Raw genomic sequence first — 19,204 nt, 5'->3', positions numbered from 1 at the left:
GACGGTAAGATAGCATTCACCCCGTTTGGTTTTTATGAGCAGCATAGTAATTTTGTGGGAAGTGACCGTCAACAGGTTTTTTTTCGGATGTGGTGGTTGATAGTCTGCCAATTTGATTTAAATGGATCTAATGGTATTTTTGTAGGCGGAATGGTATTTTTCTTGGTTGAACGGGCTTGTTTTAGTTTAAATAGTGCTTTCGATTTTTTTTCGTCTATGTAAACAGTACCCTAAGATTTTTGCTATATTCACCAATAAACCAATATCATTTTCATAACGTAACCAAAAAGGCATTTCATTGGAATTTGTTTTCTGAACACCAGAAATATTTTTAGTGTCAAAACTTTAGTGTGACGTTTAATATCAGCGAAGTAGTTTGTGAAAATTATCTCAAAAAATTTCTACAGTCTTATATCAGGTAAAAACAAATCAACATTTGATAACTTTTTATTTTGTAATTATCAAATCAAATATATTATTTATATTGTGTTTGATATAATATATTTTCTCCAATTTGTATTGTACGTTTTGATTACGTCTCGATAATTCTTTTTTCTTTTGTCACAAGAGTAAAACGTATATGTATGTATGCATTCGTCATAATTTTCAGTGAAATGTCAATATAAGAAGTAATTAATTTTTCATAAAATGTAGTTATACATTTTAATTGTTTATTAAAATATATTACGGAGAAAAAAAAATTAACAAAGCGTTAATTTATATGTAAAAAAATTAAATGTTGTATGCAGTAGGGTAATGGGATTGTTTACTAAATTTATGTTTGACGTAACAAAGTCTATTTTTTTGTTTTTCTATAAAATTTTATAATGCAATACATATTGGTTCTATGTGTGCGATATTTTATACATTTGCGAGCCAGTAAAATAGGTATATGCATATGTATATATATATTATAAAGAATGAAGGAAGTTTTCTAGTATATGCATATCATGTAAATTTATACATATGTTTGTATTTTATAGAATAGCACACAAATGTGTAGTAAAATTTAACTCACAGTAACTGCTGTCACTCCAATTGAATAGTTTGGTTGAGATGACTATATGCTTTTTGAAGTTTATTCAACATCATAATTTGTGTTCGATTGTAAATTTGATTTGAGATTAAAATAATAATACACCCAGTAACATATCCGAAACACATTTTAAAATTAATATATTCCTCATTATATATTCTTTGCTTTAAAAATTTTTGTGTTTAAAAACAAATTAAAAAACTCATAAGGAAACTATTTAAGTTATTTATGCAGAAGTTATTATTATGTTTGGGGTTTAAAAATTAATTTTTTATAATTAGTGCAAATTTCATTAAAATTAATTAAAAGTTTTCATGTTACATCATAGTTGCACATGTCCCACTAGTATTTTTTTTAGCGTTATTTCCTATTCCTTTTTTTAATAAAAATTCCCTCACTTGTAAATTGAAATTTTAGTGATAACTATAAAAGTATTAAAATACCGCGATTTCAAAAAAGTTTTATAAAAGGTTTAAGTACGGTATTAATACGATTGTAGTACCGTCCCAGAACTTTCAATACCTCCACATTGTAAATAAAACTGCTAAAGTTTTTGACACGCTTTGCAATACAATTTTTACAATATTATTACATACTTTGACTTGCTGAAAATATATGCTAGTTTATTTAATTGGTTATTTCTGCAACATGTAAAAGAAAAGCGTGCTCGATTTTTTCAATATCCGATTTACTTTTATGTTACGTATCCACTACGTGTAGAACACACCGTGACTTCAATAATGCTTTAAAAAAGATTTAAGTACGGTATTAATACGGTTGTAGTACCGTCTCAGAGCTTTCAATACCTTTACATTGTAGAAAGAACTACTAAAGGTTTTCGTACATATTGGAATACAATTTTTACAATATTAATACATATTTTGAAGTTTGTTTGAAAATTTCAGGTCTGTGCAAATGTTATTTTTCAACAAACGTTACATCATTAAATATGTATTTAATAGTATGTAGTATTAAATAATGGGCTCACGACGTAAATTTTACAAAGTGTCAAATTCCAAAAAGTTTAGTAAAAGCTCTTGACATTGTACACTTTTCCTAAATGGGTTTTATACGTAGTGGAGACGTAAAATTAAAGCAAATCGGGTATCGAAAAAATCGAGCACGTTTCTCTTATAACTTGTCATATAAATGTTGCCATAAATAACAAATTTAAATTAGCATTTATTTTCAGCAATAAAGTGCCAGCTATTAAGTTTTTTTCTTAAAATGCAGCATAAAAATGCAATGTTTTTAATGACTTGGTAATGTTTGTTAAAAATTAACATTTGCACAGAACTTTAAATTGAACTTTTCAAACAAACGACAAAGTATGTAATAATATTGTAAAAATTGCATTTCAAAATGTTCGAAAAGCTTTAGTAGTTTTTTTTACAATGTAAAGGTATTGAAAGCTCTAAGACGGTACTACAACCATATTAATACCGTACTTAAATCTTTTTCAAAGCATTATTGAAGTCACGGTATGTGTGATATTTAAAACTTATAAAAATATTATTTTAATATTTTTATATATTATTTTATATTGTTTTATTCTTTCACATAAAAAATGAAAAATTGTGATTAAGAAAATGACTTTATTTTTTATTTGAACTTCTAAAAAGTTATCTGAATATTTTCAAGTGCTAATTTAATTTTGCACTCTCTTAATGTTTTAATGTAAAATTAAAAAATCGATTTTTGAGTATAATTTGATAAAGTTTTGATTATGATTATAAAAAAATTATGTTTGCTTTCTTGAAATTTTATTTGGTACAAATTTCAAAGCTTTCAGCATAAATTTCATAGTTATCCATTTGCCATTTATACTTTTAAACAAGAATCTTTAATTATCACAAATCATTTTTTACGTTTAAATAACGGCTTTTCAATATAACAACTTCTGTTAAAAGCGAGAATAAAGTTCAAACATTGGATTACAAAATTTTTGATTTTCAGAACAAATTTTTGAAGATTCCATTCTGGCATTTCAGAACTTATAATTTACTTTTCAAGAATTTATTTTTTTATTTGAGACTGATATTTAAGTCTCATGAATAAAATTGCACGAACATTTCTCCTTTTACATTGAAGAAAACAGCGAAGAAGAACCCTGTGACAAACAACTCACGTGTCCCTTTATGACGCGTTGAATCGCATGTATAACTAGTATAATCAGGACCAGTTATATGTGAGCTATAAAATTTTTAATTTTATTTACCAAAAATGTGCAAACTTAAGCGAAATATTCGTAAGGAAATTTATCTTGCGAAAGTTATGCGTTACACATTTATATGGAGCATGAGAGAAAACTCAAAATAATCGTAGTCTTACAAGCAAAATACTAAAACATAAAAAAAATTAAAAATGCCAAGAAATTTGCTTTTAAAAAAGTTTTACATAATTAAATTGTGCTAATAATTAATTTACAACCGTTTGACATAAATTTGGGCACTTAAAAACACCTTACAAAATATTTTTGACCTGTTTTTTTGTATAGAATCTACTGCAAAAATAATTTAATGGTAGTATCACGAAAGAAAAACTTATTTTGACGTTTATTATTAATGGTCATGTTGATATGTTCATACATATGAAGAAATCTTGGAAATTTTTTTCCTGTGATTCATTTCAGCTTTTTAATGAGGTGTGTGGTAGTGGAGCGTATACATGTGTACGTAAAAATAAAAATGACAAATTGACACCTAATGTCTTATAAATTTTGACATAACAAAATTTCTAAAATGTTTCATGGTGTGCATTGATTAAGTGTTAAAAAAAGTCTTTATGTGTTGGTTTTTTTTTTCTATTATGAGATTGTGTTGGAAGCCAGCAAAGTCAAATTTTTTTCGACAAAGTCTTATTACGGGAGGAAAATTAAAAAAATATTTTGTATTTTAACTCAAATAATTTTATATCGAAAAAATCATTTTTAATCATACAATAAAATTAATTTATATTAGAGATATGTAAGTATACTTAAATAAATTAGAAAATGAATGACCAAAGAAATATGGTGACATAAAAAAAATGTATTGATTTAAATATGAAAATTTTAGTGTGCTTAGTTACTTATATATATGTTTGTATGTATGGCTTATAATTATTGCTAATATATTAAATTGTACTCTTGCTTTATAAGGGTTATTGTTAGTTAAATTTTTGAAAGTAACATTGAAATTTTAAAGCTTTTTAAAATCTATTTCAGTAAATACTTACCCAGCAAATTTTCAAAGCATTTTAAAAAATTTTCAATTTAGAAAAAATTTCTCCTGCAAAAAGTCACAAATTGTTCAATATTTTTGTATGTGTGCCTTCGGTGCAATTTTTAATTCGAATATGGAAAATGCAATTATTAAATAATTGTAGGCAGTTTTCCTACATATTTCTTTTTTCAAGTTTTAGTTGGACTTTTTTTTGAATACATAGAAACCTTTTTTTTATAGTTGAATATATAGAAACCTTTTTTTTATTACTACGGTAGGCATAGGTAGGTAATCCGTGGAATAAAAATTTATAGTTTTTTATAACTATTTTCAAATATTCACATTTTATATTCAAATCTTTGGAGACCACATATTTACAACAAATGATAAACGTTGTTGGAAAGCGATGCAAAACATCATTAAAGTGTTAAGAAAACATTTTGCAGAAAATTATTTAAAACTTAATTAGAAATTATGTTCAATACGTTTTTCTTTAAATACTACCAATAATTTGATTTACTGGTAGTGCTTTAGTAATGTATATACAAATGTTCATGTTCATATAATATAAAATTTTCATTTATTGTACCAAGTAAGATCTATCTAAATTATTAGGTGAGTAGGTACTTATGTACATGTATATAAATATGAAATTGCTAAGTTGAACTGGAAAAATGTTCGAATTTTTCCCAATATTAAAATAATAAAAATTTTAAAATTCTATTTTTTATAAACAAAAATTAAAGAAACGGTTACTTACTATTAGAATTAGATTAACTTACTTTGAGAATAAGATTAACTAACTTTGAGAATAAAATTAACTAACTTTGAGAATAAGATTAACTAACTTTGATCGTTGCGTTATATATTTTAAGAGAATTAATACTTCTTTGATGATTCGCATTTGAAATTTTATGAAAGTCCTCTTCCTAATTTTGATTTTATCACTAAAATCTCCTTTTCGATTTAATGAAAAAACACAAGATACAATATACCTAGCTACATACCTACTTAGATAGTTATATAAAAATATAATATTCATTAGCAAAATTACGAATTATAAAAAGAATACATACCTACCTATTTATTTCTATTCTTTTAAATATTTTGTCCGTCGTCATTGTCATCCGTATTTCACTTCTCTATTTATAAGTTATAGCTATTTTTAAATTTTTTCTTTCTCTAAGTTATATTTTATTTTTAACACAGATTTTTATATGTTTAAATGTCTTATTTTTAATAAAACAAAAAGATATATATATATATATATATATATATGTACACACAAATATATAAAAATTAAAAAGAAAGCCAACAAATACAAATTCGATTCACATAAATGATTCGAAATGATAGGTACCTATCTGCTCTTGATATAAAAATTTAATAAACGTAGGAATGTAAATATTATATTTAGTTTTGTTTCTTTTTTTAATCTCCAAAACTTGCAAATTTTTAAAGCTTTTTATATTCATACCTGTTTTTCTTAGAAAATAAACCATACATATCTAAAACAAAAGTACGAAATTCAAAAAATTTTAATATTTATAATATATGAATGTTTTTACTAAATTATTTTAATAGATTATGATTAAAGCAAGAAAGAAGTTGCCTATCTATATAATTTTCTACCATTTATTAGTTATTAAAATTTAATTATCTAATTTATCTAACTGATGACTTAGATTTAAGGTAATTCATCCTTAAAGAAAAAATTCTGCAAATTTTTATTCTAAAAATTAAATATATCAAAATGAAGATCAAGGTTATTTTTTATAAATTTGTTTTTTATTGCAAGTGTTTTTTTATCCTGCAAATGTAATTATATGCCTATATTCATATTACATTGATATATGAACTATCGATATGAAATAAGATTACTGAAATGTGCGTATCCATAAAAGTTGTTATATTTATTTAGTATTAAGGTAAACTTTTTTGTAAATATCAAAAACGCATATGAAATAGGAACATAGTAATTAATACGTTCAAATAATCTCAACGACTACCTTCAGAAATAATCACCTTCCGAAATCGGAATATATATCAAAAACTACCTTCATCAATCGCATACTTCATGCGGGTTCACAAATATGCAGTGCTTGTCGAATTTGTAAAATTTTTTTTTAGCGAATATTAGGGCTCGGAGTAAATTTATGTTTATAAGTACGTAATATGTATATCAGTGCATACACAACAGAATCAAAATCTTAAATATTTCATATAGGTTTTGTTTTCGCAAAATTTTTAGTAAAAAATGTAATATGTTATTTGCGTACATATTTGATTTTTATCTTTTTTCTTGTAGGTGAACTAAGGCCTATGGGATAATTAATTATGTATATATGTATGTAGATATGTATTTCATTTTTCATATATGTAGGGCGATGGGCAAAATAGGAATTAGTATACGTTGGATTTTTTTTTAAATTCAAAATGTTTTTTTAAATTCAAAAATTATTTATTTTAATATCCTTTCATTGATGTTTAAAAGAAAACTCGCTTACCTGTTTTTAAAACTCCAAGAAATAACTCTCGGGGAGATTTAACACCAGTTGCGAACCTTATTGTACTTTACTTCTTTGGTAAAGTTCGTTCGCACCAAAAGGTGTTTGTCCAGAATCTAGATAGTGTACATATTTGAAACCGCCTAAAAAATTTAACAAAAATTAAATAGTTTTTAATACAACGAATCACGTATAGCTAATAGAATTAAAAATAATTACAAATTATATTTTAAATGATTTAAATAACATTCTCTTCAATGTTAGTTCATCAAATCAATTGCACAAAAAACCTTTCAATAAAAGTCAGTTATAGTTTTGAGCACATCTTTCGATAAGATAAGGAGCGGGTCGAACACGATATGTGCATAATAACTGATATTAATTGATATAAAACTAACGATAAGTAGTAGAATTATATATAGCTTTTAATTTGTATCACAACATTAATGTTATGTTTTTAAGAAATGAAATGTATTAAAAACTGTATAATTTGATGGTAAAATGCTTCAAAAAAGAATTCTGATATGAAATAAGCGATATACGTATGATTTGTATCGTAAGTCTATGTAAATAAAAGAAGTACTGTCTAATGAGACTTTAAAAAAAATCAATACAATCATCATCCGAAAATTATTAACCACTACAATCAGAAAATAAATTATAAAAAATATTGCATAGCCAGAGACCATGACTAAACAAAACTATTTATTATGCGGAAAAAATTTTAGAACTGTAGTTATTTTATTATTTTAAAAGCTAAGAAAATAAGGTGAGATTTATCACAAATAAACTTCATCTTATTTTCTCTATTATTTTGCACTTTGCAATCTTTATTATTATAAAATAAATACTTCTCTTGGGCTTTCTGTGAGTTTAGCAAAATTAACCGTATCAACAAACCGTTTTTTTTTTGTTGTTTGCGATTCGTACTGGATTTGCTTTTGTACACCGTAAAATGTTAAATCTTATTATAATTAGTCACTGCTTGCACGATATTCAATTAGGCAGTTATATGGTTTCATGTTGTGTTAATATTTAATTCATAGCGCTTGCGACGTTTTTGAAAACTTTGTTTCATTACAGAAAAATAAATTAATGGAAAAGTTATTATTTAATCTCATCTTTCTATTTTATTCTAACTTAAAATTCATCCATCTGCACAATTTAATGAGTCACTGCTAAATAAAATAGATCTTAAGTTTAAGTACTGTTATGTTGTTAAATAAAATAAATCTTTAATTTAAATACTAAGCAGTTCATAAATTAAAATATAAGCTTTCATGCAAATCGATTCACTGGGAATTGAGACTGATAGTCAAAAATAATGTTTTTGAGTTCCTAAACCATAAAGAGGCCCATTGTCGCTAGAAATTCGACATGTTAAACTTAGCGAAGTCAGTTATTTGATTCAGCACGATCCAAAACATATTGCAACTTTCTTTATTTAAAATTCGAAAAAAACCTTTTAAAAATGCATCAAAAATCTCAAATCTAAGGTGTTTATGTTACAGTTTGTTATAGTTAAAAATTTAATTCATTTCCTTTTGAAGAAAACAAATTTTTTTCTATCCAATGGATAAGTTTTTTTTCTAATATTTGTAAGGGTAAGAAAAAATAGTATTCTAATATGTAATTAGCAAACATCTCAATAGACATCAAAGTTTTTTACATTATATTTTGAATGCAAACTTATCACAACGAAAAAAACCGCAATGATTCAAACACTAGCTGGAGAGTGAGCAAATGTTAGCAATCATTTTATACGCCTCTTTTGCTGTTCACAATAGATGTAATGTTTTTATATAAGTGTATAACGATATAACTATATTCTACGTGCAATTTATGTGTAAAATAATATTAACTCTAAAAATCTTAAATATTTCATATGAATTTGTTACTTATTTAACTCTTTATTAAACTAAATATTTTATTTAATTTTTTAGATAACGTTTTTTTAAAGCAGCATTTGCAAGAATTCGTAAGCAGTGATTTTTGAAAATTCTATTACGTTGCCTGTATTTCGTGCACACAAAATTGTGGCATTCATCTCAAAAACCACAAATTTAATTGTAAAGTTGAAGAAACATAAAATTAAGTTTTTATACAAAAGGTTTGAAAAACAAGAGTAAACGAAAGAAAAAAGGATCAAGGAGTGATATATAGCACAAAGTTAGCTCCAGTGAAGCGAATTTTCTTTGCTTTAACAAATTTTTAATTGAATTGCTTTTCACAAAAGTTTTTCGCATTTTTCAATTACCATATTTTTAAAATATAGCTATCAATAAAAAATATTGCTGGTCTTACAAAAAAATTTTTTTGTAAAAAAAAGAATTTATTAGACACAGTATTTTTTTAATAGTAAAATTTGATCGAATTCCTAGTAAAAAAAGCGATATCAAAGCACTTCATTGAATTCAATTATCGAGGGCAACATGAATGTATTGAATAATAGTAGTGATGATGTAGTAGAGTGTCCACTTTGTATGGAACCACTGGAAGTTGATGATTTAAACTTTTTCCCATGTACTTGTGGCTATCAGGTAAATTTTTAAAATTTCAACTAACTTTCAAACTTATTTATGAAGATATTTACACGTTAATATTTTAAAGATTTGTAGATTCTGCTGGCACAGAATCCGCACCGACGAAAATGAACTATGTCCAGCTTGTCGAAAAGCATATCCGGAAAATCCAGCGGATTTTACTCCTTTATCCCAAGAGCAAGTTAGTATAACATCTTTTATCATATTTACTCATTGTGTCATTAAAAAATTGTGAAATATTAACTAAACTTTTTTACATTCCGAAATGAAGTGACTAAGTGTTTCATGTACTTAAGTCAAAAATTTGTTCTGTCTAGAAAATATGTATCTGTATATGAATTCTTTAATTTTAAGTTATGTAAAATAACTTGAGCTAAACATAAATAAATAAAATAAAATATAAAATATAAAATGAAAAAAAATATTAATATAAAACGAAAACAATTCTTACTTAAAAAATATTTTACAACAATCTATATTTTTTACATTCACTTATCCTTTTTTCATCTAGGGCAAGTATAATACAGTACATTATTCCAAGTTTAAGATATTTTTATTCAAAATACCCATTCAATCCTCAGAAGCATTCTGGTTTACTGCTTCATGTCAAATAATATTTTTGTGTCCAAGTTTACTTTCTTAAAACTTTTTTTGAGTGGTCTTAACAAAAACTAAAAGTTTAACTGATATAATATAACAATAAAAGTTCCACTTGCTTATGATGAGTTATTTACTATGTTGTTCCTTTTGTTTTAAGGTTTTCTTAATCACGTTTTAGTGATATTAACACAACTGATATAAAATTTATCCTAACTTAAACATTCGGCTTATTTGACTCATATATATTGAATAACGCAATTTTATATTCAATAAACGTTTTTCTTTTATTTCTTTTAGATAGCAGCTTTAAAGGCGGAGAAACGACAGCGGGATCAACAGCGGAAGCAAAAAATTACTGAAAATCGGAAGCATCTAGCAAATGTTAGAGTTGTTCAGAAAAATCTTGTATTTGTTGTAGGTTTACCACCAAGATTAGCAGATGCGGATGTATGTTTGCACATATTACATTTTTTTTTTATTTCAAATTTAAAAATAATTGCAGATTTTGAAAAAATATGAGTATTTTGGTAAATACGGCAAAATACACAAAGTTGTGATAAACCCTAGTACAACATATGCAGGGGTTCAGGTAAATGTCTAATTATTATCACTGAATATTTGAAAAGTTACAAATGTTGTAAAATATTTAAGGGGCCCTCAGCGTCAGCGTATGTAACGTATGTTCATAATAATGATGCCTTACGTGCTATACAATCTGTTAATAATATTATGATAGATGGCCGTCTAATAAAAACAAGTTTAGGTACTACAAAATATTGTAGCCATTTTATGAAGAATCAGCAATGTCCGAAAAGTGATTGCATGTATCTTCATGAGTTAGGGGATTCTGAAGCTAGTTTTACAAAAGAAGAAATGCATCAGGGTAAACATCAAGAATATGAGAAAAGATTACATGATGCACTCATAGCATCGTCAAGTGTACTAGGTACGAATTCTACACAATCACCGACAGTGCCAATACCAAATAGCGGTGGAGCCAATGTTGTTATAACTAATAACAACCATATTAACAATTCCAATAGTAATATAAATGGAAATAGTAACGGTCCTGCTCACAATAAAGAAGCATGGCCGAGTCTTTCTGTTTCGCCAGTTAACAACATTGAAAAAGAAAAAGAGCAACTAAAATTAAATACTAAAAACAGCAAAAATTGCGGAAGTGGCGGTAATAATAAGGAAAATAATAAAAAACATGATAAAACGAAAGGCGAGAAAAAGTCACAAAAAAATCAAAAATCTAATAGTAATAACAACAATAATAGTTGTAATAATAATCAGAATAAAGAATTGAAAGAATCTGTTGGACTTAAAGAAAATAATGCGACGAACATACAAATCGTTTCTGAACAACAACCGGTAGTGAATAATGGGCAAGATCTTCACAAAACGGATAAAACAATAGTTAAAGAGCCTCACAAAAACCGTGTAAATAGTTTAGACGATGAAATTAATTTCATTGATCAATTGGAAAAGGGTGATTTCATTAATAGTGATGATAATAATATAAAAGAAATAAATGGCAATAGCAGTGGTGGTAGATCCTTAAGCTCTTCGTCATCCACATCTTCAGCTTCGTCGTCAGTATTTACAACTTCTGCATTGTCATCTTCTTGTAATTCTGATAGTGTTGGGTCTTTAAGCGAAACTGCCAGCGGTAAAAGTTCCCCTGGAAATTTTTCGGAACATGTTTCAACAACGAATTTAAAACAGCAGTCTAAACAAGTGAATAAACAACAACAAATTCCTGATTCCAATGTACATTTAGAAAATAATAGTTCACAAAAAGTGCCGGAGAATATACTTAATCAACCAAATGTAATGGGGATAGCAGCAGAAAAAAATAGTAAACAACCATTACAGACAAATGATACCAATAGTCTTATTGATACTTCAGGTATTATAATTACTCTATAAAACTGTTTAAATTTTTCAAAATTTTGACTGACTAAAATAAACTGAATTTTTACAGATTGTCTATCTAGGTTAAGTTTATTCGACGATAATAATAGTTTTTTCTCATCATCATCTTTCCAACCTCTAATTAAAGGAAAATTAGATAATGAGAGTAGAACTTTAATGAATAATCATTTGAATAGTGCAATTTCATCCCATTTACCTGACTTATTGAGTGGTATCGACAACTATAATACAAATAATTCTTTAAATAGTAACAATGGAGCGCATATGGGAGGATTAGGTAAAAATTGTTCCGTTAATTTAAACTACTATAATAATGATTTTGTAACTTGTAGAAGATTGGGAAGCAGCTTTCAAGTTTGTCCTAATGCGTAATAATAAACAAATAGAAGATCAACAACAACAACAGCATCACCACCAACAACATCAACACCAACAACACCATCAAGAAGAGCTCATGAGAATTCAAGAAATGCAAAAACGAAACAATCTGTTGAACAGTATTGGTATGAATCAAATAAGTGGTTTTAATGGTAAATAAAAAGAGTAATTTTAATATCGCATTTTTAATTAATATTTTATTTCTTTTTATATTGTTATATGCACAGATTTTGCTAATACAGATTTTGGAGGCTCTGACTTAAATCGACTAACACAACAGGCAATATTCCATCAACAGCAGCATCATCAGCAACAGCAAAGGCAAACAACAAACTTGCAACATAATGAAATTTTAAACAACAGTTTATTTGGCTCAACTAACATGTCCAAATTTTTTGATTTTCACAAAACTCAACAACAACAACAGCAGCAACAACATCAACAACAACATCAACAACAACATCAACAACAACATCAACAACAACCACAACAACAACCACAACATCATCAACATCAGGTGCATTAAATGATTCTGCTTTAAAACAAGAAAATAGTTATAAAACATATTTTACCTTGGAATATTTTTTTATTTTCTCTTTGTAGTATATGATAAATGGAATGGTTAATGGGTTTATGAATGATCATCGTGAACATTTAAATATTACTGGTATTTTGGATAGTAACCGATGTTCACAACTTCTAGAACATGGGAATGGTAAGTATTCGAAATTTGAATATTGTATCCAAAGAGAAAAAAACTCATTAGAAATACGTACATATGTACACATCTGTGATTGTATAACATAACATAATAACATAATATTCTCCACTTTTTTTTTTGTATAAAATTGAGTCTTGTTTGTGAAAACATTTAATTGATTTTTGTTAATGTAAACGTTATATCAAGTAAAAACAAAATTATCATTGCAAATTATTAGAATTATTATTGCACATTGTGCTAACTATATTAACTTAAAAATTTCGAAAAATATACATATTCTTTATACATAATCCGATTTTTCAAATTTTATCAATTCAAAGTAATTCGCTTCGAATTTGTCTAGCATAATATATAAAAACAACTTCAATAGCATTTTAGGAGTTGGAATAATATTTATATTTTATTATATAATATGTTTTGAAACTTGTGTTGAGAAATATTCGGATTTGTATCACATTGATATTTGAAAGATATAAAATTCTACTGCACTTTGCTGCATATATATTTTTACTCTTTTTGAAATTTTGAGCAGTGATTTTGGTTTTAGAAACAATTAGTTTAGTCTTAGTTTATTATAAAATAAGTTTTCGATAAATTTGTAAAAGGTTCAGATACAATATTTTTTATTCTTTAAAGTACCCTAATATATTTTATAATACTGTTATTAATAATAAGAGAAATTATAAGGAAATATTTGCAAAAAATTTCATGAAAAAGTAAAAATGTAAAATCACAGATGTTTCCTTATTCCCTTTATGATAAATATTGAATGCATTAAGCAAAAAAAAAAAATAAAACAGGTCTGACTGGACAACAATTACAAAAACAAAGGTACAATAATAATAAATATGAGGCAATCAGCGGACATAATCATCAAATACTATTAAATAATCAAAATAGTAATTCGCAGCAGCAATCACAGAATCGTATTCCAAATCAATATAATCAAAATTCAAGTGTTGACGATGATTTAGGTAAAGCTGGATAGTACAAGTGTTATCTTTAAATGAATTTTTAAAATTTAATTGAAGGTTTTGACCCATTTATTGAAACACAAAAAGCCTTAGCAGAACTTATGGAAAATGAAAATCAAACAGCTCTTAGTACTAATAGTACAGGTCATAACAGTAAACAACAAAGCATCTTGGATAATTGTCAAAGAACACGAATGCCTCCACCAGGTTTTAATCATATGAATCACATGAATGCTTTTGGTTTTGGCGTGCCCAGGGCACAAGGTAGTAAGATATTACCATTCATGAGTGCTAATGGGGGTAATGGTGGAAATAGCGCTTTAGGCCCTAATAATGGTAATGGAATTACATCAAATATGCAACAACAACCAAATAATTGGCCACAACACCTAGGATTTAGCCAAAGTCCTCAGTTAAATGATCAACAAATGCAACAACACTTACAAAATGGTAATAATAATTTAAATAAATCAGGTGAGAAAAGATTTTCATGAAAAAAAAAGTTTAATATGCTTTACGCTCTTGCTTTTAAATTTATTTGAGGTTATGGAAACGTTCCTGATTGGACTGCTATGGACCCAGCAATATTATCATTCCGTCAATTTCCTTTTTCATCACATCAGCAGCAACAGCCGCAACATAACGAAATCTTTATGCCACATTTGAATCAACAGAATTTACAACAATCCGGTCAAGGTAGCTATACACATTTTTATGAGTACTTGTATTGAATTTATATATTTTGTATAATATACTTTTAATACCGCATATATTGATGCTGATTATTATTTTTTACATTTCTTTTAATCGTCTTTTTTAAACTAATTATTTTTTCTACATAATACAAACTAGGTTTTGGTCATCATGGAGTTAATAATTTATTAAATCAACAAAACTCCCAAGCTCAGGTATTGTTTAATATGTCTTAAATCTAAAAATAATTGAATGTGTTTTCGGAAAATAATTTCCATAGAACGAATGTTAGATTAATTTATGATGTTAGTATTACATCTATACTCACACTCATGTTGTAGGCATGTCATATGTACATTTAAAGATATTTTTGTTTTAAATTTTACTCAAATATATTATATAACCCATTTACTAACTTTTATAAGTTGAGTATAGGTATAATACAAATAAAAACGAAAAAAAACTTGGTACAGAATAAAATTTCAGTATCAAAGATGCAAAAAATGTACCACTTTATAAAATGTAAAATAACTTTATAAAACGAATTTTTTGATGTTTTCGATATTTTTTTTTGTTATGTAACCACAATTATTGTTAAATGTAAGCACAATTGTTTCTTAGTTAATGTATACACTATATACTCTTTCAATTTTATTTTTTTCTTGCAGATGAGTTTCCCATCGCATTCTTCAAATTGGTTAAATAATGATCAAAGTTTGTTCATGAATAGTTTAACAAATGGTTATAATAATACAAATAATTATGATAAATATTCTATTCCAATGCCACCAGGTATTCATTCAAATAACATGAGTTGTATGCCGGGAAATAAACAGCAGAAAACTGAATGCATTAATTAAATAAAGTTGTAATATCTGAAAATAAGCAAAAATCTAGATATTTCAATATGCCGATTTTTGCTTTTTAATTTTTCGCAATATTCAATTTTTTTTCCTTTAAATTAAAAATATTTATAACAAATGTTTTAACACTATTACTACTTTGGCGACTAGTAAAACATTTTATATATTAAACACAGATTTTTTTTTTTTTGATTTTTAAAACAATCTACAATTTTGTAAACAACACTCTTAAAATAAAAATGTAGAAGTAGTGTAAAATTAGTTCTTTTTTAAAAAATTAAAAAAAAGCGATATTTAAAAAAAAACTTAGCGCTGCAGTACGAAAATAAATCAATATGAAAAATAAATATGAAAAGTTCGAAAATTTGTTTATCAGATTACAAAAAACGAATAGCACAAAAAATTTAAGATTTATTATAATAATTCTTAATTACATAGTGTGGTTGGAATCACAGAATCACAATCATCGTTTAAAAAATTTTTTTTCCAATTTTGTTTGACAATTTCAAAATAAACTAGAAATTACGCCAAAATACATATGCATATTTTCCTTATTCGTGCAGATTGTGAAAATATTTTTGTATTTTGAACACTGAAATTAAGCATGAATACATATAAATACATATTAAACCCCTATGGTATGCAAAGTGTATATCGAAGCTTAAATTCATTCTTTACTCCTAAGAAAGAGAATCCCCATTTTTAATATCTTCAAGTTTTTTTTACGTATATTTAAGTTTATGCAACAAGTTAAAGAAAAAATGAATTTATGTACTAAAAGTTTTTGTTGTTAATATTTTCATTATTTATATCTTATGGATATTTTTCTAAATATTTTAAACTTTCATAGGTAATAAAATATTCCCTTTTTTTATACTCTATGCCTATCTATAAGACATTTAATATACTATATAAAATTTTTGATTTTAATAAGATTTTCAAATTAGTGATACTGAATGTCCAAACTACATTTAACCAGAAAGAATTACAGTAAAAAAAATTACAAATTAAATGTTTAAATTCTAATTTGTTATTGTAAATAATTTAACGCGTTTGAACTGACGATCACTTTCGATGAAAATGTGTAAATCAAACAAATTTTCAGAATGGGGAATGATTCTAAAATAAATTTGATTGTATTTTTTTACCATGAAGAATAAAACGGTAATGTATAACTAAAAATCTGTTCAAAAACAAAAGAATTGGTTTGTAAAATAATACACTTAATAAAATTAAATTTATTTCCAATAAAATTGTGATTCAACACATGAAAAGTTTATTTGTGATTGCCTTTCTATACTAAGTTAAAATATCATGTGAAAAACATGCATTTAAAATATTACTGCAATAATTGGATTGGAACTAAAAGTTGCCAACATTTTGAACTCATAACAAATTCAATAAAATCAATTCAATTGAATAAAAATTATTAAATTTCTTATTTTACGTTTTTTTTAAAGTAACTATTGTTTTATAAAACGCTAAACAATATATTGTTATATATTATAATTAAATAAATTTATAATGTATATTTATGTACTTATATACCATATACATAGTGTGTAGATCCTGCATATGTACACAGGGTAACTAGCGTCAAATGTAAAACGAAGATCCACCTAGATTTCTTCCGAAAAGCCCTGTATATAGTTTTGTGAATTCAAACGCATATGTTTGGATATTTTTTCTATCAGTATGTATATATGTATATATAATCTTAACACCTTAAAAGTAAAAGAAAATATGAATAAATTTGCAAATTATGATTAAGCAACTAAGAAATTATATTAAATGTATAAAAGCTTAAAAATGTCTTTGAGAAAACTTATTACTGCTGTTGAAAACGAAAAGATTAAAAAAACAAATTATATAAGAATAATATTGCTGCTCTTAAAATTAACAAAAAAATTATATACTTTGAAATTATTACTATTTTATTATTATAATTATTAATGCAAGAATAAATTAAATCTTTAAAAGAAAATAAAAAAATGATGGAAACATGTATCTATAATCCGAAAAATTTTAATAGAAAATATTTCAAAATAACTAAATAAATTTAAAAAATAAAGAAAATATTTTGAAAAAAAAATGAATTTGAATTTTTTGTGGGAGCTTAATATTTAATAAACATTTCACTTGTATACAATGATGTTGTTTCAAGATAGTAAGCACGGCCATCACAGGTGTTTTTTTTTTTGAGATTTTTTCACGACCATCACAGATGTTTTTGGTTTTATGTTATATTTTAGTTTAGGTTTTTGCTCGATCAGGGTCATAAAATCCGTTCTGCCAAAAGTAGTTTATTTCTGCTAAATTTTGTATAGTCATAAAAAAATTATCTTGGACTGATAATGTGGCTATTGAATCCAGTGCATATTAAAAATTCATCTCGATTGAAATGTCAACTGCCCCTTTAGCCTAATTAATTCCTGCTTATTTCCCTTACCTTAACCCGTATTGATTGCATATAACGAATGTATTGAATCTCGCTTCTAAGTAGCCTGGTCTTAAAAGGAAAATTTTCAACTTTTTGAAAAGGAACAGACACGGAGATATGCAATTATAAAAGACCTCGAGGCTGGCGATACGAATTGTTTTGCATGTTAATTTGTCGACTCGTTTTTGAGCAATTAAAGTACAAGGAATTCTACAAATATAAGTACTATCAAAACACGAAATATTAAATTACTATAATTTTAAAATTAGAATAAATGCAATATTTATTGTTTTAGCTAAAAATGGAATAAATATTTAATTATTGCACGTTCGAATGGAACAGTCCCTTCTCTAATATATGTATGTATGTATATAATTTTAACGTAGTGTTGGAAATACCCTAATAACTTATCAGCATATCATGAATTGTCCTCGTAGAATTCTAGACTTTTAAATGATTACAAATTTCTTTTGTAGAGATTTTGAATCAGCCACGGCAGCACAATTTTTTGGAGTGCATTTTATTTCAACTGTTAAATGTTTATTTATGTTTCTTGTTGGCATTTGAGTACACAACTTTCATAAAAAAGTATATTTTTTAAAAACGGAGTTTTGCAGTTTTTTTCAATTTTTGGGAAATTTTGAAAAGTGGAAAACATTTTTTTTAGCAAATATAAATTCATTCTTTCTTATGCTGTGTCAGCTGTGTTGCAATAACGCAAATTCAAACAAAAAAATTTAAAACTTGAAAATTTAAAACAACCACGTTGATTAAATTGCTTGTTTGCCGTGTGATTATTTCTTTCGTAGATTTTTGAGAGTCATTTTAACGTAATTTATGATTTTTCTTTTTCGAATATTCTGAACAGAGTTTGAGTAATTCGTTATTGATAATATGAATTCGGAACTACGAACTAAATTCATGATAGAACTGCCGATGTACATGAATTGCAACTAAAATTATCAAAATGTGCTCTGACAATCGCTGCAACACGGTATTAATAATTAATTCAGCTTATAATTGATTTGTAATGGTTGAGTTGTTTAGTAACACTGTGTTAATGAATTTCGGAAGTCACGGTTGACTTTTAAATACCAATATGTTTAACTGCATAAATTAAAATAAACATCCAAAAACTTAATAGACGAGACTGCATAAATTTTTAAACAATCGATAATTCATTTGCATCAACCATCATGATATAAAAGGATTTAAAAAATATTTCTCGAATTTAAAATTAATTAATTTTTAAAGTCCCTACACGAAACTTGTATAACTGTATGATTATGTAATAATAATTTAATA

General features: G+C 25.9%; 1 protein-coding gene across 2 annotated transcripts; it reads left to right on the top strand.

The window, feature by feature from the left end:
- Window positions 1–333: 333 nt before the first annotated feature.
- Window positions 334–17,496, top strand: LOC129615070 (putative mediator of RNA polymerase II transcription subunit 26). Of its 2 annotated transcripts, none has more exons than XM_055530143.1 (15): window positions 334–418; window positions 8,690–9,286; window positions 9,357–9,470; window positions 10,187–10,336; window positions 10,392–10,478; window positions 10,541–11,804; window positions 11,880–12,107; window positions 12,163–12,360; window positions 12,436–12,725; window positions 12,812–12,923; window positions 13,730–13,903; window positions 13,961–14,377; window positions 14,447–14,599; window positions 14,756–14,811; window positions 15,265–17,496. In XM_055530143.1, the coding sequence occupies exons 2-15, from the start codon at window positions 9,179–9,181 to the stop codon at window positions 15,454–15,456; spliced, it is 3,543 nt and encodes a 1,180-aa protein (XP_055386118.1). In that variant the 5' UTR covers window positions 334–418; window positions 8,690–9,178; the 3' UTR covers window positions 15,457–17,496. The 2 variants fall into 2 exon arrangements, with proteins under 2 accessions (XP_055386118.1, XP_055386109.1); XM_055530134.1 differs by lacking the exon at window positions 334–418 and adding an exon at window positions 3,843–4,002.
- Window positions 17,497–19,204: the final 1,708 nt, after the last annotated feature.

The sequence above is a fragment of the Condylostylus longicornis genome, unplaced genomic scaffold, assembly GCF_029603195.1.
Source record: "Condylostylus longicornis isolate FDR11 unplaced genomic scaffold, ASM2960319v2 ptg000005l, whole genome shotgun sequence".
In the NCBI taxonomy this organism is placed as follows: Eukaryota; Metazoa; Arthropoda; class Insecta; order Diptera; family Dolichopodidae; genus Condylostylus; species Condylostylus longicornis.
Note: the sequence above shows the minus strand (reverse complement) of the source record. Positions and strands in the feature narration are given on the sequence as shown.

Bases quoted from the DNA above. Each gene is read 5' to 3' on its own strand.
- LOC129615070 (XM_055530143.1), top strand. From the start codon at position 9,179: ATGAATGTATTGAATAATAGTAGTGATGATGTAGTAGAGTGTCCACTT. The intron at 11,805-11,879 runs GTATTATAATTA...GAATTTTTACAG, and splicing joins TAGTCTTATTGATACTTCAG to ATTGTCTATCTAGGTTAAGT. The intron at 12,924-13,729 runs GTAAGTATTCGA...AAAATAAAACAG, and splicing joins ACTTCTAGAACATGGGAATG to GTCTGACTGGACAACAATTA.